Source organism: Poecilia mexicana, unplaced genomic scaffold (genome assembly GCF_051168715.1).
Source record: "Poecilia mexicana isolate PSO_F unplaced genomic scaffold, ASM5116871v1 scaffold_12, whole genome shotgun sequence".
NCBI classification, from domain to species: domain Eukaryota; kingdom Metazoa; phylum Chordata; class Actinopteri; order Cyprinodontiformes; family Poeciliidae; genus Poecilia; species Poecilia mexicana.
The window spans coordinates 22,521,290-22,546,704 of record NW_028263381.1 but is presented as its reverse complement, the minus strand read 5'-3'; the positions used below and the strand labels follow the sequence as shown (position 1 = coordinate 22,546,704).

Genomic DNA, 25,415 nt, shown 5'->3' with positions numbered 1-25,415 from the left:
TTGATTCCTAAATTAACTCCAACAGTCTAACACTCAGGTTGGTGTTGATTTAGAAATCAATACCAGTAGGTTATATAGTAGGGTGCCCCATTGTTGTCTCATGGTTGCTAAAAACCTTACCAGACTAACTGATTTTAGTGGCATATGCACCTTTGTACTATGTACTTCAACAACCCGGCTCGGCTCTGTTTCGGAGTGACCGCGTTTCCACTGGCCCTATTTGGCTCTGTTGCAGGGTACTGCCTCCTGGTGGCGGGGAGGTGTAGCGCCCAGTGTCCAGGAGCTACGTGCTGTGCTTCGTTACATGCGACCTAACGCGAGTTGTTGTTTTTCTGATACAAAAGAAGAAGAGAGAGCTGAGCTATTTTTTATAGCCTGATTGTGATTTTTCTGAGACTTCAAGAAAGGAAAGCTGAGATGTGGTAAGGAGGAGCTGCTCTCCGCCTTTCAGCGGCAGGAAAGCAGGCGGCTCAGACGGTTCAGTGAGGGGGCTCACTACAGTGTGGGTGGAGCCAATCCCAGTTGTGTGAGAACTATGTCAAAGTTCGCAAAACATGTGGAGCTTTTTAAGAAATTGGATGAAATGAAAGTCATTGCATTGAAAATATATTTACTAAATATTAAGTACATTACTTGGATGAACTTTGAACCAATGACACATTTCCGTTTTACTCTGCAAAAACTTTGCTCAAGCAACTAGCAAATTGGCTGTGGATTTTTTTTTCTATTTTTTGAACCGTTATAGGCTAATGTATATTTTTTACACGTTTGCTGCATAATCAGCAGACAGTACATCAACAATGTGAATATAATTGTTCAGACCACCACCGAAATCAAAGCACAGTTGAACAGGTTATACACATTACGTTAGGGTCAGGGCTGCATGTCCTTTATTAGCAGGATTCAATTATTGTGGAGAGAACGCTACGTTTGTGAGAAAACATTGCTATCTTGAAACATTACTTGAAATGAGACACATTTTTTCTTGTTCTAAGTCTTTATTGAAGTTCAAAACAAAAGGTACACATTGTACAACAGCTGAAAATCGGAAGAATTAAAAGAACTAGCCCACTTTGGTTTGGAACATGATAGGGTGACGGTGACGTCATCGGCCAAAATTATAACTTTTAATATCTCAAAGACGAAAGCTGCACAAACGACAGTTTTAACGGCACAAACGGAGCACTAACGAACTAGCCCACTTTGGTTTGTTTTGGCGCGATATGGGGGGATGGTGAACTCTAGATGACCTAAAAAATAATTTTTAATATCTCAAAGACAAAAGCTGCACAAACGACAATTTCAATGGCACAAATGGAGCACTAACCATTCAGACTATTTGCTGGATTTTTTGACGTGGGTGGGGTGTCAGCTTCACACAGCTGTAATAATACTTATAATTATAATAAATAATATATGTAGATAGATAGATAGATAGATAGATAGATAGATAGATAGATAGATAGATAGATAGATAGATAGATAGATAGATAGATAGATAGATAGATAGATAGATATGAATTGAAAACAGGGTAATGCAATTTGATGCTCAATATTACCCATCAGATACAGTTTCCCCTGTTTTAAAGTGGGGGAATGGTATCTGATATTCAGAAAATCAATAAAATTTGAATTACAAAAAAAAAGAAAAATGGAGGACAAGGAGGAGTGAAGCCTATCAGTTGGCATCCAGAACAGCCAGTAAACAGGCGATGAGAGGGAAGGCTCACTATGATAAGAAACTGCATGGAGGGGAGTTGTATCCAGTTTGCCGAGTGCTTGTTAGGAATCTGAATGAGAAGGCAGGACCAGGAAAGTTAAGAGCATTCTGGGAAGATAAAGTGTACATTGTTAAAGAAAGAAAATATCAGGACAGCCCTGTGTATGAAATTCACCCAGAAAGTGGAAAAGGGAGAATCAGGACCATCCACAGGAATCTGCTGCTTCCATGTGATTTCCTTTCAACAACAGAACCAAAAGTAACCACTCAACCTAAAAGACCCCAAAAAGAAAAAGAGAAGCAGAGACATGCAGATAGTTTATTTGCTTCTATTTTTCTCGTGCTGGCTGTGCTTTTAAGCTGCTCTTCTCTTGCTGAGAGGCGCTGTACTGCAGTGGCAACGGTTCGCCACCAGTGGGCACATAGAGCACAGTGACTGCTCCTGACTCAGCGAGCCAACGGCAATTAAGCGCAGTAACGGCCGGTCAGCGAAGGTGCTCACTGTCGCTGTCATGTTTCCACAGCATTCGTCAAAATAAGAGCCTGCGCAACACCACACTGATTAATTATTAAGTGTGCAACATTATCCTCTCCAAAAAGGAGAAATGTTTCTATTGGCTGAAGTAAATTTGATGCTGTTGAGAAAATAAATTTAAAATAAGCTAGTTTTAAAACTTAACATGTCTTGATTCAAATGGCCTAATTGTGGTTTTGAAATTAGTAATGTATTCTGGCCTATTGACCTTTATGTTACCTGTAGTTCCAGCAGATGGTTTGCTAGGATCGTTTGAACTGCCTTTTGTCTGTGAGAAAACACAGTGGAAGTTGTAGCTTTTCACACATCTGTGAAAGGCCGTAAACACGGCAGGGGTTTCTGGCTTGAGAGAGGGTCAGAGATAGCTCCTGGTTGGAGGAGCAAAGATACGCCTTATTTGAATAAATTAAATACAAGAGGATAAAACTTTCTACACAGAAGTAACAAATCAGATTTGCTCTTGCAACTCTCCAAAGATGTCTTTGCACGTCTTTGCTTTCTTTCCTTCTTTTCCAAGTCTGTGAGGTAAATGAATGTATGTCTCCGTTGTTCTGCAGTTTCTGGTGTAAGTTTATGCATTGTCTTATATTGGATTAAACTCTGTAATTCTGTGACGTCAACACGCATTGTTGTTTTCCTTGTGGCTACTCGTGGCCCGCCGAGAGGACCTGGGATCCAGAGGAAGAGAGAGAGCCAAACTTTTTTCCAAAGTTAACCTATTTTAAAAATTTCTTCCTTAACATTTGGGGGCTCATGCCAGTTCTGGAGTCTCGGTGGGCGGCTGTTTGGCCCTGATTGATCCGTTTCGGCCCGACACTTCGGTGTGGTAAGACAATGTTTAATTGTTTTTTGGTTGTCTGAAGCGCTGTGTCGTTGGACCGTCGCTGATTTCTCTTGGTGTGTGCGGCCTCACAGAATTTGGAAACTGCAACGGTATATAAAATCCCTCCTCAAAGAGTCTGTAGTTTGAAGAGAAAATACACATTACAGGGGATCGTAGCGGATCCAGGCATTAGGAGTTTACGTTACCTCTGTCCTAAAGCTGGGTTTCTTTTAAATTCTTTACCCTGAGGATCCATGCCTGTGCCTCTTCAAAAGAATTTCGGGTGTCTGTGTATTAATTAGAATTGGCTTGAATCGGCCAGGAGATTACGGCTCATCTCCAGTGGACTAATAATTGGACTGGTTTGGGATTAATAGGACTGACGGGTTGAATCACCCTACTCTGGGACTCCGAATCGAGTTGCCAGGAGTAAAAGGACTGAAGCAGGTTGAATCACCTTAAAGGACTGAGAAGTTGAAAGAGAATAAAGAGATTTGTAAAAGTGAAGTTGGAAGATTAAAAAGATGCATCATACATTCTTTTAGCTGGCGCTTGACATTTTCTTTTCTTTTCTGTCTTTTCTTGGCTGAACTACGACGTCGTCTGTGTTTTGTACGTTTCTTGGTGTTTGTGTGCGTGCTTGGCTGCGGGTTGATCTATTACTGATTTTGGGTTCGTCTTCCGCCATTTTATGTTTCACTGCGCGCTGCTGTCTGTCTCTGAGTTGTGTTGAGATTGTGCAGAAGAGATTTGTGTCTTATGTGTTTGTCTGTTTTGCTGGATGTTATGTTGCTGTGTTTCTGTTAACTCATGCTTCTGTGGGACAGAGATTTCTTCTCCATTTTGGTTACAGGTTTTACAGGGTTTGTTTCACAGAGCAGGGGACTGATTGACCACTCCATTTGCATTTTGGGAGTGCTTCAGTTCTGTTAACATTGACGTTTCCAGCTCACTCTTTCAGGATTCTTGGATTTTGATGTGAATTTCTTTTAGAACTGTGTTTTGTGTTGAAATGGAAAGTACAAAATAACAGATTTACAGATGTTTTTACTTTCTCAGCGGGAGAAATGTGTGGCATCAGTTCCAGGCTGGAGCACTGGAATGATCTCATTGCTTTTTTATAATATTGTAACATTGACAATCACTTCAATTCCTAGGTTTCCTGACACTGGATGGAACACCCACACTAATCTGAATGGGGATGCAGAACTGATAAATATGGATGTTTTTCTACTTGACAGTGTTTTCTGCACTGTTAATGTAGGACGTGTTGGAACACTAATGAATGACTTTGTTTCTTGTAGGACAATATTCGTGTGCAGCCCATTTTGCATATTACATGACCACATGAATGTTTTTGGGATTTTCCTACAGGGGGTCTAGGTAGCCATTTAATAACAGTGGGCTATCATGAAATAAGGTTGTGTGTATAAAATGGAGTTTTTTAAATAGGTTCACTCAAATCTGAACAACATTAGGACTACTGGATAATTATGTTTCTTTCAACCATAGTGTTATAATAATTGTGTTTAAGACTTTCAACAGGACAAATTTTGGTTTGAAATTTGGGTAAATATGTGTTTGGAAGATGGAACCAGTACAAATTGGGAAGTTCTACCTTTATGGTTCACAAATATCTTTATTTCACACATTGGAGTGTGACGAAAAAATTACAGGTGAACATGGGGATCTTTTCAGTTGCTGTAAGTGAATTACACTACTTAATGTGTTTGCCCAATGTCATCAAGGAGAATTGGAAAATATATTTGTTACATTATAGGTCAACTAATGTACAGATGCCTTCAAATACTGAGAATGGGGTCTTCTTCCTGCTCTCACGGACGTGTTGGGGAGGATCACACCTCAATTTGTTTGGTCAGTTTGATCTGGGGTAACATCCTGCATCTTTCTTACAATGGGGTGTTGAAGAGTCTGTTTGAGTGTGAATGAGAATGAATGTATGCAGATGGCCTTTGATGGGTTTTAGGAAGCACTATGTAAATATGACGTCACTTTGGGGAGTAGCTGTGTGATATTTTTTTCTGATTTTGAACTGTTTAGACACAGTGCAGGTTTTGTTTCATAAATATACTTTTACTACTGCTTTACGGACAATCTTAAAGGTGATGATTACATATTTTGGTATCACAATCTGGTTGAAGCTGAATCGTCTGCTTGTGCAGTAGAATTAATACTAAACAAGAATTCAGCCTTGGCTTAAAGCAGATAAATGTAGTTATTAGGAAACTGTCTCATCCACTTTGACTAACAACACTAACAAACTAACCTAACTTCTAACTAAATTAACTTGGTTTATATGTCACATGGGTAACTGATTGGACATGTTGAAATTTTAGCATAATGGGAGAAAGTTCTTCGATTTTTGTTTTCCACCTGAAAATTGTTTTTCTTTTTGGAAATAAGAAAAACACAGGGGGGATATTATAAAGATAAGAGATTACTGATAGAACTTTGAAATTTACATCATCTCAGTCTAGTTTGAATACTAGATGGAAGATTTGGAGAAATGGTGGAACATCTTACAATATTTTAGTTTTTCAGCAAATTATCATATAACAGTAACATAGATTCAAAATTGTTTTCAAAATGATAATTTTATTATATTAACAGGGGGGAAGAAGTAGACCCTAATTCCTGGTAAATTTTTGGATATGGTTAATTGTAAATTAGTTAATCAATAATTTTGACTTTTTTCATTCAACAATAGTGAATTATGGATTTCTTTAATGTAGAGTCATATTGCCTTCCTGCTTGACTAAAATATGGTGTATGTGATATAGAAGCTTCTACTAAATTAGATTTGATCATCTAAAATTGAACAGCTTTAAACAACATCTATGTCATTTTTATTTCATTTAAAATTGTTGATAGATTTCTGCATTACTGCTGACTTTAATTATATACAGTTGGGTGTAAATTGTGAATTTTGAGGAAAATTTTATTTAAAACTGCTATGAAATTCAAATAAAATGTGAATAATTTCTGAAATTTTAAAATAGAACTTTGTTTTGAAGCGTAGGATAATGACAAGGATGTTTAGTATTTAGTAGAACAATATGAAATTCATAATTATTTGACAAAGTGCAATTAAATCACAACTTTTATTATTGTTAGTACTAGGACATTCTGGATTTTGTTCTAATTCTTTAATGAGTTTGTGAGGTTGTGATTTTAAAATTTGTAGTTGATATTTGGCACAAGCAGAGTGAATGTCATCAAGTATTGACGTCTATTGATTTTGAACAGTATGTGTCATTATTTTCTTATTTCTGGCACATCTGATGGTGGAGTGTTTTAACACATTTCTATGTTTATTCTTTTTGCAGTTCAGGATTTGGGGCAGTTGGCCGTTTGTGCTGTAACAACAAATCTAGAGCCACACGGAAGGATGCATCACAAGATAAAATTAAATTTTATTTATAATAGTGAAAGTAAGCAAAATGTGGCATACATAAGTTTTGATTTTTAATTACTTTGTATTATTTTTCTCTGGCAGTTCTTCTTCCTTCTGGCTTGATGGCGATCTTGGGGGCAGGGTCTTTCAAGCTCAGAGATCATGGGATGGTGTGATTAGAAAGGATCTTCTTGATTACCACATCAGGCCGCTGTTGTTGCTGCTGAACAAGGACATGATGATGCTGAACTGTGCCCATCTTCTGCTGGACTGCTGTATGAAAGCCAAAAGCTATTGAACGATTACTAAGGTCAGTGAAGATGAACTGTTCTGCTGTTGTCACGTGAGGGCAAAGTGCTGCTCACAGGACCTGGCAATAGATGTCTGCTTTGAGTGTTGTTTTTCACACCTGGCTGTAAACAAAAGGGACTCAGGCGTTATCTGTGAGAGTCCTCAACGGCCTGGAATCAGCAGGGAGTCGGGACCACAAAGATCAAAGCCTTTTGTCCAAACCCAGACGGGGGTTTCAGAGGATGACTGATCTGCTGTGTTTCTACGTCCCACTCTGTCTACCACTAAAGGCTGACCAAAGTTCATCAAAGAGGGACTGTATCCAGATGTTTCTGCACTGCAGGAATAACTGCTACTCTGGACACCTTCTGATTCAGCAGATAAAGAATTGGGGCATGGCAAGTCGCTCAGCAGTGGTCCTTGTTGAGAAAAGTCGAGCTCATCCCACTTCCCCATGCTGGAGATTTTAGTTTAATAATAACAATAAATAAAGTTATCTTTAAAACTGATTACACAGGTGACATCAAGACCCAACAGTAGAGTCAGACGGTAATAAAATTAATCTGGTTGTGTGTGTTGTTATTGTGTCCTGCTTTAATTCTACTTTTTTCTATTTAATCATAAGAAATCATAGTCAGGCAGAAAGAGAGTTATGAAACAGGAAAAGCAGGTTTCCTGGAAAAAGAGGAAGTTTCCAGCCTGCAGTGATTAAAAATAGTTCAGACTGCTCATTTTGAGCATTAAAGGTTTAAGGAATAAAATTTAAACATTTTGAGTAATTGGATAAAACCCAGAGTAAAATATTTGAATTAATAATGATAACTTATAATTAAGTTAATAATTAATATTGGTTTAACCAGGGGTTGATGTTGGTTTGATTATAAGAATATTTACACTTATACTTATGAAAGTACTTAAAGGTGAAAGAAGTAACTGTAACATGGTGTCAAATAATTAGAATGATGAATTATTATTGGTTTCCTTTCAGAAATGTCTGTAATAACTCACATCATGATTATAATAAGAGTAACTAATAAGTAATGGTTATTATAATATTATAAATGAATGCTAAATCAGATAAACTAAAAGGTTATAAATGTGATTTTGACATTGAACTTGAAATGGTGTAAAGTGTGTAACTGTAACTAAAGGTCACTGATGTTGTGTTGGAGGTAGATGGTAGGTGAAAGGTCAGGTGGAAAGAGGAACTGATGGGAGAGCGGAGGTGACCAACGCCTTATTGCTAAACTTCAACTTACCTAAGAGAAGGTTAGACACAAGAGGGCTGTTGAGCAACTTGGGACATTAGAACAGACATCAGGTCATGTCCAAAGACGGTGATGGATATGAGATTATCGGTCCAAGCAGTCAGCCAATGAGACCGGCACAGTAACAAAGCTAGCCAATGCAAATGCACTAAAAGGGTGGATAAACCCTATATAAGGTGAGTGCGAAAGAGGAGTCTTTGGTTGGATCCTTCAGGCAGCTTCGAGCCAAGATCGAGATGGACAAAGAACTCTGAAGCTGAAGAAGAGCCGGAGCCACAGAGCCGAAGACTGCTCTGCACATGGGGACCAACCCGTTAGCCCCGCAACATGTGGCTTCAAATTGCATTTCTCTCATCAGCTGGGTTCGAAACCCCAAAGAAAAAGACCAAGGCAAAGATGAAGATAAAGACAAAGGCAAAGAACAAAGGCAAAGAGGAAGAACTGGTGTGTTCCTTCCATGAGACCAGCTCTTCTACATCTCGAAGGACCAGAAAGATCGTGAGACGAACAGAAAGGAGCTACAGAGCTGCAAGACAAGAAGGAGAGGGCCGCTACGAGCATGAGGAAGTCACCTGAGGCCCGAGATCTGCCGCTCTGACTCAGTACTCTTCCTGTACTGGGAGCCTCCTGCTGCTGCAACACCTTTTTCATCATCAGGCCAGTTCTGGGGTTCAAAATGCCAAACACCGTCCGTCTCTCTCAAAGTTTTTCTTTTTTAGTTCACAGTGTCAGCATTAGGGAAAGATAGGCTAGATTATTGATTTTACTTATTTGATTATTTCTGTTACTGATTTAAGCTGTACTGACCCTTGCAAAATTGCCTTACTAATAAAATAATTACCATCAAGAAAATCTAAAAGATGTTGTGGACATTCAGTTAATGAGTCACATTAAAGTTCTTTGGTGGTTGTAAAATAGCTATGAAGTTTGATTCTGGGAGGAGAAAGTGGAAAATGTTTTATAGGTTGCTTTTAGCCAAAACTAAAACAACACCCTTGGGACTCGCCCGAGTCACTAAAACCAACCTGGTTCAGTAACAAGTGCAAGTTGTAATAAGAGAAAGAGCGACCGTTAACAGGTGTGCTCTGTGAAACTAGCTGATTCCGGGCTACTCTATCTGGCTAATTCACAGGGTGAAAAAGGGTGGGACATCTGGATGGAGGTCATTAGAAACCAGGCTAGTCTTTCTCGCACCCAGCTTAAACAGAGTTTACTTCAGTTCTGGACAGGGTAAATCTCAGCAGATTTAGGAAACTCAATTCACCCGTTAGACGGAGAGCTGCAGCAAGATCTCCCTCCTCTCAGAAGAGGAAGTAGAGAGAGAGAAGGGGGGAGGAGGTGTTGTGCAACAACAACATCCTGTTGTGTGTTCTCATGTTTGATCCTGGATTCTCACCTCTGATCATGTGACCTGAGCGCCAAAGCCCACTCTTGGGGTTCCCTTCAGTCTGCAGGTTGGAGACGAAACAGGTGCGAACAAAACTTGGTAGTGGTGAATAAGTTCTTTTTAAATTTTTGTAGTGAGTGATGACATTGTTCTCTCCTTACTTTAGTTATAGCACTGATGCGCCCTGTTGCCTTCACGTCCCGAACCCCTGCAGTGTAATGCTAATGTGTTGAGGACACCCCATCTCCTGGTGTCTGAGGTTTTACAATGCAGTTTGAGGGTTGGTGTGAACCAACGGTTACGATTCTGCATTTCTCGGAAATGCATTAACTTCCTCCATGATTCACTCTGTTTGTCTCACAAAATGCTAATGTGTTTTTCCTTCCTGCCTGAAAAGAATGGGCAGGGACTAACTATTGCAATTACATATTTTTTTCTTAATCATAGCTGACTTGCATTATGGGCTCCGCTTCAACTGCAAAAGACGATGGTCTAAATTTTATTTGCATAGTACAGTGGCTACCATTCAGTGAAAACTGAATTTAAATTTAAATGGAATTTAAGATTAAGGTGCTAAAGTGGATTGAAGTATGTCTATAGAGCTTACTGAGCTAATGACACCAAGTTCTGTGTTGATTTCATAAATTTAATCAAACATTAAATTCTTTGATTGAGGTGTGCAGATTGTAACAGCATCTGGGACACCATCTTTGAATTACATCCAACTGTGTTATATGATGCTAAGGTTAGCAGTGGCAGCAGGTTTCATCTCAATGAGTTGTATGGGATTTTTATTGTTTTCTATGACAGAACATTTATGTTCTGTTATAGAAACAGGGGGAAATGAATGGAATTGATCTAATAAGCAAATTTGTAGTTTGGAGCTCTCTACTTCTTGGCAAAAGAGGTTATTGAAGTTAAATCAAAATGCATTAAACATGAGCTAACTATTTGGATATGAAATAAGTAAAATTTATAAATTGAATATACTAAACTAAATATTACCTATCAAATTATTTACATAAAACAGTGTTTCTTAAAGTAAGGAAGGTGATCGTTGGATTGTTGCATCTCTATTCATATGATTTAAAATAAGTTGTTTAACTAGGACATCCAGGAAGGTCTAAACTAAATATTTAAATCATTCAATAAACTTAGCTGTATCGAATCTCTCCCCAAAACTGAAAAGGTATTGATAATTGATAAACAATATAAAAAGGGTAATACATTATTCAATTAAATATTTTATAAATAGGTTTTCAAAAGAATAAATGGATCAAAGGTAGAAATGGTTGAAATTTTGGGATTTAAAACTATGATTGGAATAAAGTAAATCATTTTTGATATTTAGTGACACGGTTAACTTTACTCATGTAAAACAGGCTGATCATTTTTTAAGGTTTTAAAATAGAAAATATGATGATTGAAACTAAATTGGTCTAAATTGGAGATTTACAAATTAACAATTATGGAACTGCTTCTAAAATATGGTTAAAGTTTGGGTTCAACACAATGGGAAACATTTATTTCTCATGTAGGCCTTATATAAAAAGAGGGTCAAAGGATTGACAAAATACAGCTCTAAAGTATGGAGAGCCATTTGCGTCAAAATTAAATAAATAAATAAATAAATGGGTTAAATAAATAAAAAATGAGTAAAATAAATCAAAAAATGAAGTAAATGAGTGAAATAAATAACAAATTTGTTAAATAAATAATTTAGCTTTTTCATTAAACCAATTTTTAATTTATTTATTTTTCATATTATCAATTTCCCAATTTCTATTTTTCATTTACCCATTTTTCATTAATCTATCTTTTAATTTAACCATTTTTCCATTTCCTTTTTCCATTAACCCGATTTTCTATTTCCCACTTTCATTAATCAATTTCTCATATATCCCTTCTTTATGTACCCATTTTTCTTTAACCTATTTTTCATTTAACTTTTGTTTGAAAAACTTTTAATTTTCCCATTTTCCAATTTCCCTTATTCATTTAGTATTTCCTTATTTTCTTATTTATCACATTCTATTTTCCCCGCAAAACTTAGGGGGAAAAATAAATGCAAATGAGGAGTGGCACGTCATCAGGCTACAACTTCCCCAATTGGTTGGTTAGCGTCACACCTACTTTGCTTTCAAGAAAGATGGCGACCTACTAACGGGTTATCAATAAGCAGAAGCTCATCAACTTCATTAGAAAATAGTGTTATTACTCCTGACTTTATTTTTGTGTGGCCGCTCAGACAGAACGTGTTTCAGCTGGCGGCTCTCATGGACTCAGAGCTTCACCGTCGGGTGTTTTTTATAGTTTGGACGAAGCGGCCGCTGAAGTTGGCTTACGATTGAAGGTTCAGGACGCCTTCGTAGCTACCAGCTGCGATTCAACTATAAGGAGCAGACTTGACTGTACATCGTAAGTGAACTGCAATATCCAGTGGCAGCTCTACGGAGCATCGAGCTGAAAGAATGACGGTGGCAAGCCTTGGAGATCTGCATCGGAGGCCATCTTTCAGACATGCACCGCTGCTGTCCGTCCAGGATCCTCCGGTTGCCCAGACGGTAAGCTAACGCTGATGTTTTCCAACTATAGTCATATTTGTAACCAAACTTGAGGCCAACAGGTGTACTTTTGATCGCCACCAGGTCAAAAGTACAGCTTGTTGGTGCAGCACATTCATTAATGTTTCCATCATGTATGTTTTCAGATGTTAAGCTGTCACAGCAGATCATCCTGCAGACCTCTGGTCTCTGTTTCCAGTGATCTCACAGCTTCAGGGTGACCAGAGACCTTCACCTTTCTGGAGCAGGAACACCCGGCCAAATGCACTGGTGACACATTTAATTTAAAAAATGTGGGGGTAAATTAACGCTGATGTTTGTAAACAGACTACCTGAATACAGTGACCTTAGTGAGGGTACAGAATGCAGAATGGATAAAAGCTGAACTCCTGCTAAAATCTGTCCCTATTGGTTACATCCCTGAAATGTGCCAAGTGTGGCCCACATGCATGCATGTCGTATTCATATAAAGTAATTATGACTATTCATTTCAGTAGTTCTTTGTGGATGTATAACTTGGCCACCTTAGTTTCCCTGTTTTTGTTCAACATATGTGCCTCAACATTTGGTTACTGTTCCATAATTTGTACTCCAAACATGTTTTTACTCATGTTTATCTCTTACTTACATGTTTAAGTAAAAAGCAGCTGAATAAGAAATTACACATGAGTAAAGAAGCATTTGGTAAAAAGTATACAAGTACTGAGTAACTGATCAAGTTATCAATTATTTCATATCTTAAAAAATTACACAATTAGAGGGCTCAAAATATAAAGTTCAGCGGAATTTTTAGTTTTTTAAAGACAAAATAAAAAATTTGTTTAAATAAGAATAGTGATGCTTCATAATAAAATGACCTGAGTAAAAGTAAAAAGTTCAGCATAGTAACGGTACTCCTAAAACTTCATTTGAGTTTCAAAAAGTTACTCAACTATATTTGAGTAAATGTAATTAGTGAGTCCTAAACTCTTTCCTTCTGAGGGAACAGGAGAAGGAATTGTTAAGGAAATAAATTGTTGGGTATTTTTCTCGAACCTACATAAAAGAACCACAGACAACGTATATGAATTTTATGGTCAAGCTTTTGCAAAAGGAGAAGTCTCCGATAGCAGCTTTTCCAAGCTGTTTACAGAGAGTTCTGATCTGCTTTCATGTGAGCTCCTTCTTTTATTGTCAAAGAAAAACAGTCACAGGGGGCAGTCAGGAAAACAACACAGGTCGTAAAACATTTAACCTAAACAAACCAGCAACTCAGTTCCAGGTGTGATAACTGATCTACGGTCTGAGCCCGGTTCAAATCTCGGTCAAACTGTCAACAAAGAGGGAGGATAAACAAGAGACAAAATACGACTGCTCACAGGCAGTTAGGAGGTATTCTGGTTGATAAGAATTAAGGTCTGGGAAACACAGAATTAACTGTTACACATGAAGATGAAACAGTCAGTCGTATCCTCCAGGTCAGTTTATACACACATAAGGAAGAGAACACTTTAAACTAAAAATCACAATAATACTGATTAACATTAGACTGAATATGAACTAAAGTAATAACAAAATGATAATACCAAAAAATATCTAACATAAATTAATCTTATTTTTATATTAAACATTGTTTTAATTAACAAACGAATCATAAATAACACCCAGAACATATTCTGTTATGTTTATTCAAGGATCAAGAAAAATGACTGGAGATTCTGGCTGAGAGAGGGACAACGGCAAACAGGGAGGAGAACCGTCTGCACTGTGAGCAGCACCAGAACTCCTGATGGGTCTCCTTCAGGAAGAACCAGAGAGATGGCCGACCTCCGCAGAGAAGAGTTCACCCAAACATCAGAGGAAAAATGATTTTTTTTTTCACTTTCAAGGACTCTAAAAAGCTTGCTGATTAAATTTTCAGTTAATGTTCAGCAAACATTCAAAGTTTAGTGTTTGGATAATACTTATGCAGTATCACATGTTTAGACTAAATTATCACATGACTAGAGCTGATTAAATCTTGGTTGCACCTCGGCGAGAAAAAGAGTGCCACAAACCTCCCAAAGAAGAGGATAGCAATGTATGTTTAAATAAACAAACAACAAAGATTTTTGGTGCACATCACCTTTAAAGTGTCTAGTTATGATATTCACCTTTGCATTTATAAAAATTTGTTAGGTGTGTGAGCAGGATGTGTAAACATGTTGACGGTCATAATAGTGACAGGTGGGAGAATACGTTTGACCAATAGGTCCACTTATTTAAATACATACCATATTCTTCCAATTCCTAACTTCTTCCTTTTTAAGATTAATTTTGAGTTTGGTTCTTGATTTGTTGGACTTTGTTATAGCCAGACAAAGCATACAACAATGTAGTTGTGAGAAAAATGGAACCCTTACTGATTTTGATAGTGATGGCTTAGACATGGACTATAAGGGGAAGATGGGCCATTTTCCATGCCTGATTTTGAATGCATATGATCAGTTCATGGGAAAAGAGGATAATCTGACCCTTCATCAGGCATGTGGTACTCTGTTACCACCTGCAAAAGTTTATGACGAAGGGACAGCTGTCTCTTTGATGTACCCTTTAAAGAGGATCCAAATGAGGTTCCAACACAAGATGAGAAACTGCTGATCCACTAGAAAAACAACAATATTTTCCTAATGGAAACAAAGATGAAGAATTATATAGAGACTGATGTCAACTAGATCAATGAGCACATGAGAGGTGTAGACCTTTATGACCAAACCCCCTCAAGGTTCAATGTCATGGTCAGGTCCAAGAAGTGATGGTGGTCCATACCAAAAGCACACCTGAAACGGTGCCGGTAGCCTAGGAGGTTGGAGTTTATCTTGTACCTGGTGGGTTGCCTGCTGGAACCCCCACTTTGTGTCAGTAGTTGTGACCTTGATCAAGAGGACAGTTCAGCCACCATGCCAGCTGGTGGCATTCAGAGGACCCTGGTGGAGGAGCCGGTGTATGACTGCCTTACTTCTGTCAAACTGTGGCAGGCAAGCTGTAGCTACAATATAGTAGCTTACTGCTGTCGGTGTGTGAATGTGTATGTGAATGGGTGAATGACTAAATGTGGTGAAAACATTTTCAGGTCATTTGGACTTGATAAAGAGCTACACAAGTACAGGCCATTTACCTTTCAGATATTATTTTACAAATGTGTCGTAGGAGGAACAACTGATTTGCTCATCATGGCTTATTATCTTATGCAAAGGTTTGGTATAAGGCCAGCAGGTCATGGAAATAGATCTCAAATGGACACTTCTCTTCAAGTTATGACGAGATGTAACCAAGACACTTTCTGGTCAGTCAATGCAAGAGTCATTTCCAGAGATGTTGTTCCAGTTGTTGCTTTTGCACCACCCATGCCTTGGAGAAATTCAAGGTTTTATTGCACACTGAGTGCTTCAAGAAAGAACATGGAAAGTAAGAAAGAGATGAAATAACCTAAAATTGCAGAAAACCAAAGTCACCAAATGGTGAGAAGGAGCCATACTACTGTCCTTTGATTCCAGGCCTTGGGGTCCGGTATCCTGCAACTTTCAGTTGTGTTCCTGGTCCAACACACCTGAATTAAATGGATCACCCTCTCAGTATGCAGTCCAGTTCTCCAGAGTCCTGCTTATCACCTGATTCAGGTGTGCTGAAGCAGAGGCGGATGGAAAAGATGCATGACACAGGCCCTAAATCCTGGAGACGGAGACCCCTGGACTAAGTCTATGGAGTTTTACTTTATGACGGTGTGACAAATGTTCATAATTTTCAGAAATATAAATGAAAGCCTCTACTGTAGATGTTATCTTTATGATCTATGTTACTGTGATGACACTACAACTGACTGAAGTTCAATATAATTATGCATAAACACTCAAGCACTCAAATTTACCTTGGTTTAGAATATATTGATAGTCAAATTTGTACTTTACAGATCAAATGTTGCACTAAAGTAATGCTGTAGCAAGATATATTCTACTAAAGAAACAATGTTCACATATTATGATCATGTCTATTTGGAAAAAGCACTTTTAGCTCATCTTAGTATTAGAACACCATATTATCCCACCGGTCACAATTGTGACCGAACATAAAACACACTTTTTTACATACTTTTCCACAATTTTTAAAATTATTTCCCTGATTAGTTCAAAGGGCTATCAATGACATCGGATTTTCATATTTACATGTTTGGGAAAAATTTGGAATGAATGGGTTAAAGCCACAAACAAACTATCCATCTTATTGTCTCTGAGATGTGAAAACATGAGATTTGATTAAATTAGAACTACACAGATGAGAAGGAACACAGATTTCATAATATATATTTTTTTATTATTAAAAACAGTAGATGGTTCTTGCATATCAATGCTATAAGAACAGCCACATTTTTTAAATTAAATGCGTCACCAGTGCATTTGGCCGGGTGTTCCTGCTCCAGAAAGGTGAAGGTCTCTGGTCACCCTGAAGCTGTGAGCCCACTGGAAACAGAGACCAGAGGTCTGCAGGATGATCTGCTGTGACAGCTTAGCATCTGAAAACATACATGATGGAAACATTAATGAATGTGCTGCACCAACAAGCTGTACTTTTGACCTGGTGGCGATCAAAAGTACACCTGTTGGCCTCAAGTTTGGTTACAAATATGACTATAGTTGGAAAACATCAGCGTTAGCTTACCGTCTGGGCAACCGGAGGATCCTGGACGGACAGCAGCGGTGCATGTCTGAAAGATGGCCTCCGATGCAGATCTCCAAGGCTTGCCACCGTCATTCTTTCAGCTCGATGCTCCGTAGAGCTGCCACTGGATATTGCAGTTCACTTACGATGTACAGTAAAATCTGCTCCTTATAGTTGAATCACAGCTGGTAGCTACGAAGGCGTCCTGAACCTTCAATCGTAAGCCAACTTCAGCGGCCGCTTCGTCCAAACTATAAAAAACCCCCGACGGCAGTGGCGCAACTACACATTTTTCAGGTGGATGCGAAAACATAAATCGGCGCCCCCCCCCCCCCCCCTTTCAAGTAAGTACTGTTGTCGGGGGGGGGGGGTGCGAGTGACGATCGCTCCAACGGGGGGGGGGGGTAAACGAAACGAGCTTAAGGCGCGCTGAAGTGTATGGGGAAAACATCTTCGGCGCGTCGCCCTCTCCTGACGGTGTTTTGGCGCCCCCTCCGGTGGTGCGCCCCTATGCGTTGCATACCCTGCATACCCCCTTTTTGCGCCACTGCCTGACGGTGAAGCTCTGAGTCCATGAGAGCCGCCATCTGAAACACGTTCTGTCTGAGCGGCCACACAAAAATAAAGTCAGGAGTAATAACACTATTTTCTAATGAAGTTGATGAGCTTCTGCTTATTGATAACCCGTTAGTAGGTCGCCATCTTTCTTGAAAGCAAAGTAGGTGTGACGCTAACCAACCAATTGGGGAAGTTGTAGCCTGATGACGTGCCACTCCTCATTTGCATTTATTTTTCCCCCTAAGTTTTGCGGGGAAAATAGAATGTGATAAATAAGAAAATAAGGAAATACTAAATGAATAAGGGAAATTGGAAAATGGGAAAATTAAAAGTTTTTCAAACAAAAGTTAAATGAAAAATAGGTTAAAGAAAAATGGGTACATAAAGAAGGGATATATGAGAAATTGATTAATGAAAGTGGGAAATAGAAAATCGGGTTAATGGAAAAAGGAAATGGAAAAATGGTTAAATTAAAAGATAGATTAATGAAAAATGGGTAAATAGATAAAGAGATTAATGAAAAATGGGTAAATGAAAAATAGATAAAAGAAATTGGGTAAATAAAAACAGGGATATATGAGAAATTGATTAATGAAAGTGGGAAATAGAAAATCAGGTTAATGGAAAAAGGAAATGGAAAATGGTTAAATTAACAGATTAATGAAAAATGGGTAAATAGATAAAGAGATTAATGAAAAATGGGTAAATGAAAAATAGATAAAAGAAAATGGGTAAATAAAAAAAGGGATATATGAGAAATTGATTAATGAAAGTGGGAAATAGAAAATTGGGTTAATGGAAAAAGGAAATGGAAAATGGTTAAATTAAAAGATAGATTAATGAAAAATGGGTAAATAGATAAAGAGATTAATGAAAAATGGGTAAATGAAAAATAGATAAAAGAAAATGGGTAAATAAAAAAAGGGATATATGAGAAATTGATTAATGAAAGTGGGAAATAGAAAATCGGGTTAATGGAAAAAGGAAATGGAAAAATGGTTAAATTAAAAGATAGATTAATGAAAAATGGGTAAATAGATAAAGAGATTAATGAAAAATGGGTAGATGAAAAATAGATAAAAGAAAATGGGTAAATAAAAAAAGGGATATATGAGAAATTGATTAATGAAAGTGGGAAATAGAAAATCGGGTTAATGGAAAAAGGAAATGGAAAATGGTTAAATTAAAAGATAGATTAATGAAAAATGGGTAAATAGATAAAGAGATTAATGAACAATGGGTAAATGAAAAATAGATAAAAGAAAATGGGTAAATAAAAAGGGATATATGAGAAATTGATTAATGAAAGTGGGAAATAGAAAATCGGGTTAATGGAAAAAGGAAATGGAAAAATGGTTAAATTAAAAAATAGATTAATGAAAAATGGGTAAATGGATAAAGGGATAAATGACAAATAGATAAATAAAAAAGAGAAATTGGGAAATTGATAATATGAAAAATAAATAAATTAAAAATTGGTTTAATGAAAAAGCTAAATTATTTATTTAACAATTTTTTTATTTATTTCACTAATTTATTTATTTATTTAATTTTGGCGCAAATGGCTCTCCATACTAAAGGAGCAGATTTATAATACAAAAGGAAAATTACTGGAAGAGACTAAATATAACAAAATAAATGATAATTTGAAATAAAGTTTTAAAGAGAAATAATAAAACTAAAAGCTACCACAAAATCTCTTACTTTATGATAATAAAATAACTATTAAAATAAGATTTGATAAGACCAATATATGACTTGAAACAATAAGGAATAATTATAGTATTAATTAATAAATCAATGCAAATAAAACATTAATTCAAATTGGAAGGAATTACTTATTAAAATACATTAAGGAGCTCTAGATAGGTGACAGACTCTGTTCCAGTATGGTGACCAGATGATGACCTCATTGGATAACAAAGAACCACAACCTGGTGTGACTGAGGACCTTCAACCCTGGCCGGAGGACGACTTCACACCTAGATGTTTATCAGGATTTCTTTCATTCTACTCTGCTTTTGATGTCATCAAATTGGAAAAGAGGGAACGACCTCTTTGTTAAACTCACCAAATTCTGGGCACAATAATCCCTAAGTAGGTGAGCATCGGTTACTGAGCTGACGACCCTGAGTTCAAAATTATAAGGAAAATGAGCTGCTGGAGACGAGAGGATCATCTTTGTTTTTTTCTATTACCAAGTTTTCATCTTCGACGTGCCAACGAACTCATCTTACTTCAAGGAGCATCAAGGAACACAGAGACATAAAATGAAGATATGTGAAAAAAAAAATTGTACAAAAACTATTCAACTGGAGGTTTATTAATAGTTTGTAAGTCTTTTATATGCAGTATATTGTATCTAACTTGCTCATTTATTGCAGGGATAATTTTGGACAAATATTTGTGTAACATCCTATTTACATCAGGAATATGATTGACTTTTCTAAAATATCTTAAGTATTACAGTAAGATTTGTGGTAAAGTTTCTGTTAAGTATTGATACATTTATGCATCATCTTTTGGTAAGATATGACTATGGGCTAGATACTTTTGAACATTTATTTTAGGATTTGAATCCTTTGTATGATTTTGCTGTCTGATTTTATGTGCAATGAATATCCCAACATTTTAACAACAAATGTTATGTAGAAGGTTGCATGCAAAAAGAGGGGCGTAATTTATCAGCTATAATATGGTGTTTCTGAATTTAGGCTTATTCTATCGCATAGTATATTTTAAACTTATATTTTAGAGTGTAATCTCTATTAAGAGATTAAAAGAGGGAACTGTTGAGAAAATAAATTTAAAATAAGCTAGTTTTAAAACTTAACATGTCTTGATTCAAATGGCCTAATTGTGGTTTTGAATTTACTAATGTATTCTGGCCTACTGACCGTTATGGTACCTGTAGTTCCAGCAGATGGTTTGCTTGGATCGTTTGAACTGCCTTTTGTCTGTGGGAAAACAATACAGTGGAAGTTGTAGCTTTTCACACTCATCTGTGAAAGGCCGTAAACACGGCAGGGGTTTCTGGCTTGAGAGAGGGTCAGAGATAGCTCCTGGTTGGATGAGCAAAGATACGCCTTATTTGAATAAATTAAATACAAGAGGATAAAACTTTCTACACAGAAGTAACAAATCAGGTTTTGCTCTTGCAACTCTCCAAAGATGTCTTTGCACGTCTTTGCTTTCTTTCCTTCTTTTCCAAGTCTGTGAGGTAAATGAATGTATGTCTCTGTTGTTCTGCAGTTTCTGGTGTAAGTTTGTGCATTGTCTTACTTCTAAGTTTATGCATTGTCTTATATTGGATTAAACTCTGTAATTCTGTGACGTCAACACGCGTTGTTGTTTTCCTTGTGGCTACACGTGGCCCGCTGAGAGGACCTGGGATCCAGAGGAAGAGAGAGCCAAACTTTTTTCCAAAGTTAACCCATTTTAAAAATTTCTTCCTTAACAATGCCTATCTGTCCAAACACTTGGCATGAAAAGTGATGAAATTTGACTTACAGCATTTTCATTTCCTAGCCTGTATAAGGGCTGTTGATGATCCACAGAGGTCAAAGTTTCAGTTGTGTGAATTTGAACACTGCAAAGAAATGAAAAAGGTTGATACATGTTAAGTAATTTCTTTTTAGCATTTTTGTTGTGTGCTGCCCTCAGTGTGGGACTCAGTTGTTGTCTGTCAAAGTGAGGTCCAACATATTTACTTTCACAAGTGGAGCCCTCTTGCCCCGATGGGACATTTGTGCCTGGATACACAATTGACTCCTGGGGGAAGTGGAAGACTGTGTGTCTGTCCATGTTGGTCAAGGATGTTGTTTAAGACAAGTACAAAACTGGATTTTTGATAACGAGATTGCTGCTTTAGGAGCAGCCAAGTCACCAGGCATATTGTGAAATTTGGAAAACCTCAGCAGCTGTTCTGGCCATTGTGAGGCTGTTTGACTATGACGGGATGAGCCGAGTGGTGAATGCTCAGACTCATACATGCAGTGAGTATGCATGCCTGCGCATAGATGTAGCCGTCAGTTTGTGCTAAGCATATGCTGATCTGGCAGAGCAACGGCTCTCATTTCAATTAAGCGGCTAAGTGATCGGCGGGTCAATTTTACCCCGGTGTACCACCTCAGGGGCTTAAAGCTTTGGCTTAGCTTCTACAGTGGATGTTCATGAAATGGAGAAAAACCGAAAGCGTAGCAGAGTGAGCAACACCAAGTCAGACATGTGTGGATGGGACTGCAGCATGGATGCTGTGTGGACTGACCTTCTGCACTGTAACACTGTACAACAGAAACGCTGAAGATGCAGTGATATCAGAGCTGAGCTCAGCCAGTCAGAGACACTGGTCTCACCTTTGACCTCTGCTCCCTTTCTTCTGCTCTCCGAGCAGAGGAACGCTCTTATTCACCTCCTGATCCTGATCCATGCTGCTCACATCAGCTCACACTGCCTTCACCTGCAGAGGAAACACAGACAGAAATGTTAGGATTCATCTGAACATCAGCTGCAGGTATGAGGTTCTTATTCTCATTTTGATTTCAGGGTTGGATGGGATTAGCTGCCTCAGTTAGCTTTGGGTTGCTGCTTCAGCTGCTTATTCACTTGTAGACTCTTTTCTGTTTGATTTCAGTGTCAGCTGATGGACATCATACAGGGAACAAACAACCATAACAAGGTCAAATGTATCATCCCAAGGACAAAATAACATATTTTAATGTAAAGGTGTCCTTTCTTGGTGAACTTTAAAAGAACCTTGTAGTGTTACCATGTATGAAAGTGATGTATGTGTACTTATGTACGTATATGGACAGAAGAAACCCTTTAACTGCTGGTTTCATGAACAGGGTAGGCAAGCATCTGCCTTGGCTCAAGCCCAGTCCTCTTAGTAGATTATGGGTTTGTAAAGTAGGATTTTGTTTTTGTTTTCTGTGTATTGATAGTTTATCAAAATAAAGTGAAAGGTAAGGCTAAAACTAACAATTACGTTGGGCCAGGGAAATATTTCACTAATTCTGTTATTACTCAGATTATTTTGGAGAAAAAAATGTAAAAATATAGAAGTGATCCCAAACACAAACACACTCACTCATAATCCTGTTGAACACGACAAATAAAAAAAAATAATTCTACTCAGCTCATCCCTTAAACACTAAAACAGCTTATATCCCAGGAAAAGCATCTTATTTCACATATTAAAATTACTCGGAGGACTGAGATGCAACGTCCTCCTCTGTAAAAGCTAAGAAAGTAAAACCACACAGAGCAAAACTAAAACAAAGCAGAAACTGAAACAACTGGAACAGCAGCAAGCCGATCTAGAAGGAAACATAAACTGGGTTAACAAAAATAAACAAAAAGAGACATTGAATTGACGGAGGGCCGGCTGCAGGCTCTGGAGGCGGGGACCCGGAGGGAGCAGGCTCTAGAGGCGGGGACTCGGAGGGAGCACAGAGAGTCTCTAGGGGCCCATCTGGAGCCGGCACTGGAAAAGCACAGGAAGGCAGAGTCTTGGGCAGGGCACAGGGGAACCTGAAGCTCTAAGAGCCTCAAGGGAAGCACTGAGGGAAAATGAGGCCAGTGACTGGGGCAGCAGTGGAAGCGGGAGGCAGAGTGGCTGGAGTTTCAACAGGGACGATGACTGAAGCAGGGGCAGCTGAGGCGAACGTCAGAGCAGTGGCTGGAGCTGAATGTGTGGAGCGGACGGATGGAGCTGGAGTAAACACAGGAGCACTTGTGAATGGGGCGGGAAACAAAGGAGGACCTGGAACAGTTGGAGCAGGCTTGGAGGTGTGTTTGTCTCGTAAGTAAATTTCACAATGTTCAAGCACCGGTTCCAACATGTTCGGGCGATCCTTGCATTGCTGGAGGAGGTGGCGGTAGTCTGCATCGGTGTACTCACTCCAAGTCTCTGGGCCCATGATGATAAGTAGTGTTCCTCACCGTTTAGCGGTCGGATCCTTCTGTCATGATTTGTAGTATTAGTGAGGTGGTGAGGGAGAACGCAGGGAGGACCCAGGTGAAGATGATTATGAAGAATGTAATAATAAATCCAGCAGGACAGGGAACACAGGGAACACAGGGAACTGGCAGACGACACACGACGAGGATCCGACAAGAGTCAAAGTCAACAGTTGGACTTAAATACACAGGGAGGGTAATCAGTAAACTAGACACAACTGGAATCAATCAACAGGGAGGACAAGACAGAGACTCACAGGGAAACAGGACTTAACACAGAAAATCTCAAAATAACTACACAGAAAAACACAGAACACAACCAACATTTTCTCCAAACATCAGAGAGAAACAAGCAGGAAAGTTCCTGAAGACAAAGTTCAAGTAGGAAACAAAGCAAACTTACAGTTTGTTGTAGAATCAGAAGAAGAAACTCTCCAGTGGCTTCAGACCGACTGAGACTCAGGAGAGCTGCTTCTGGGAAGAAACCAGCTTCACCTGCGATGGAGGAGGAGGAGGAGTTACTGGGAGGAGTTCAGACCTGATTCTGCTCCAACTGGTTCTAGCAGATTCATCTCTGCCGTTCTGAGATGAAAAACTCAGAAGCCCCTGACCCTTTATCCCTGATGCCCCTGGTGCCTTTTTGAGTTTATTTTATTATCTGTATGTCAGGAGGCCTGCTGGTTCCTCTGTTAACGTCTCTGGTAGAGCAGCTCTGTCAGGGAGGAAAAGACGTCGTATCGTCTCGCTTCGCATGCAGAGATCAGAGACCATCTGACTGACAGAAGGAAAGAAGCCAACAGGTCGTCTGATCCACAGGTGGAGGCCGAGATTTATAGGAACAGGAACCAGATTCAGCAGGTGTGAAACTATGAGGAACTGAAGGGCCTCACCTTTCCCCAGAGCTGATCTGGATCCAACAGAACCGGTTCAGCAGCATCTGCAGAGCCGACCAGCAGAGCTTCACTCCCAGTTTGTTCTGGTTGCTCTCTGAGAGGAAGATGAAGATGATGATGGTGGTGGTTTGTGGGATCCTCCTGCACAGTCAGATCACCTTCCTCTCTCTGCTCTCATCATCCTCACTCCAGTCTCTGCAGGTCTTTCTGTCTGGAAGCTGCTCAGCTCAACCACAGCAGAGGTTCTGGAGGTCCAGCAGGTTCTACTGGGTCGGTCTCAGACCAGTTGCTGTGTGGTTCTGCTGCTGTTTGCTTGATAAGCTGAAGTTCTGACTTGGTTCTGTCTGGGACCAAAGTAAATGGAGGTTCTGTTGTGTTCTGGTCTCACTTCAAATTGTCCTACTGGGAGAGTTTTGGTCCATCTGGTAACAACTTTTAAAGGTTTATTCAGATTGTTGTCGCTTGTTATTCTGTTCAGTGTTAGGTTCCGTGTTTCTGTGTGTTTATTTTTGAGTTTTTCTGTGTTCAGCCCTGTTTCCTGTGAGTCTCTGTCCTGTCCTCCCCGTTGATTGCTCCCCAGGTGTGTCTCATTTCCCGATTACCCCGTGTGTATTTAAACCCACCTGTTGTCTGTGTTCTTTGTCGGGTCCTTGTCTAACGTCTAGTGGGTTTCGTTTCTGCTCTGACATTATATCGTACTCACCAGTGGAACTGCCAAGTCCTGGTTTGTGCGTGCTCTCGTTTCATGTCCAGTTTGATCAGTTGCTACCGGTATTTGGCTGTGTGCCTGTCTCTCTGCCGTGCTGCCTGTGCTTGGACTGTATTTGAGCATCTTCATCATTAAAATCTTCATCATCATCACTATACCTGGGTCTCAGCGTCTCTCCTCACCGCACCAACCACACCGTTCATGACAGAAGGACCCGACCAGAACCGGTGAGGACCGCATCATCATGGACCCAGCAACCACTGCCACAGCTCCACCCGTTTACCCGTTCCTCAAATCTCCGGACATCTATAACATTGAATTTGAGGAGGATTTCAGTCATCTCCGCAACATGTTTCATGCCGACCCGTTCATGCTGGACATTGTTCAAGAACTCTATGAAGAATTTCTGCAGAAAAAAGTATTCACCACACCTGTCAGACCTCCGCCAGTTCCAGCATCCGCTCCAGCCACCTCCGTCCGCCTGTCTCCTGCCGCACTTACCTGCTCGCCAGAGTCCACCGCAGCTGCGGCGTCCCTGCCTCCCGAGCTTCCCGAGTCTGCTGCCGGAGCGCAGCCCCCCGAGTTTCCAGAGTCTGCTCCCCCCGAGTTTCCAGAGT

The 25,415-nt window shown here is 39.1% G+C and overlaps 2 protein-coding genes and 3 long non-coding RNA genes across 6 annotated transcripts in view; 2 read left to right on the top strand and 3 right to left on the bottom strand.

Moving 5' to 3' along the window:
* The window catches only part of LOC148156110 (NLR family CARD domain-containing protein 3-like), a 29,907-nt gene extending 6,225 nt beyond the window's left edge, over positions 1–23,682 (bottom strand). The window contains exons 1-3 of the mRNA XM_088010598.1: positions 23,600–23,682; positions 21,591–21,694; positions 20,746–20,824 (exon numbers count right to left, since the gene is read on the bottom strand). Coding sequence (XP_087866724.1) covers positions 20,746–20,824; positions 21,591–21,664 — 153 coding nt within the window. The 5' untranslated portion in view covers positions 21,665–21,694; positions 23,600–23,682. The remainder of the gene's footprint in view (positions 1–20,745; positions 20,825–21,590; positions 21,695–23,599) is intronic.
* Positions 1–25,415, bottom strand: part of LOC148156088 (NLR family CARD domain-containing protein 3-like) — a 434,099-nt gene that overhangs the window by 107,285 nt on the left and 301,399 nt on the right. The window lies entirely within an intron of this gene.
* LOC148156098 (uncharacterized) overlaps positions 1–25,415 on the top strand; it is a 369,453-nt gene that overhangs the window by 130,618 nt on the left and 213,420 nt on the right. The window lies entirely within an intron of this gene.
* Positions 11,735–12,281, top strand: LOC148156112 (uncharacterized). The gene is made up of 2 exons (XR_015764742.1): positions 11,735–12,003; positions 12,150–12,281. It is a non-coding gene; the product is annotated as an uncharacterized LOC148156112 (long non-coding RNA).
* LOC148156111 (uncharacterized) lies at positions 16,311–16,936 on the bottom strand. Its single transcript, XR_015764746.1, has 2 exons — positions 16,678–16,936; positions 16,311–16,531 (listed from the first exon to the last, which is right to left on the bottom strand). It is a non-coding gene; the product is annotated as an uncharacterized LOC148156111 (long non-coding RNA).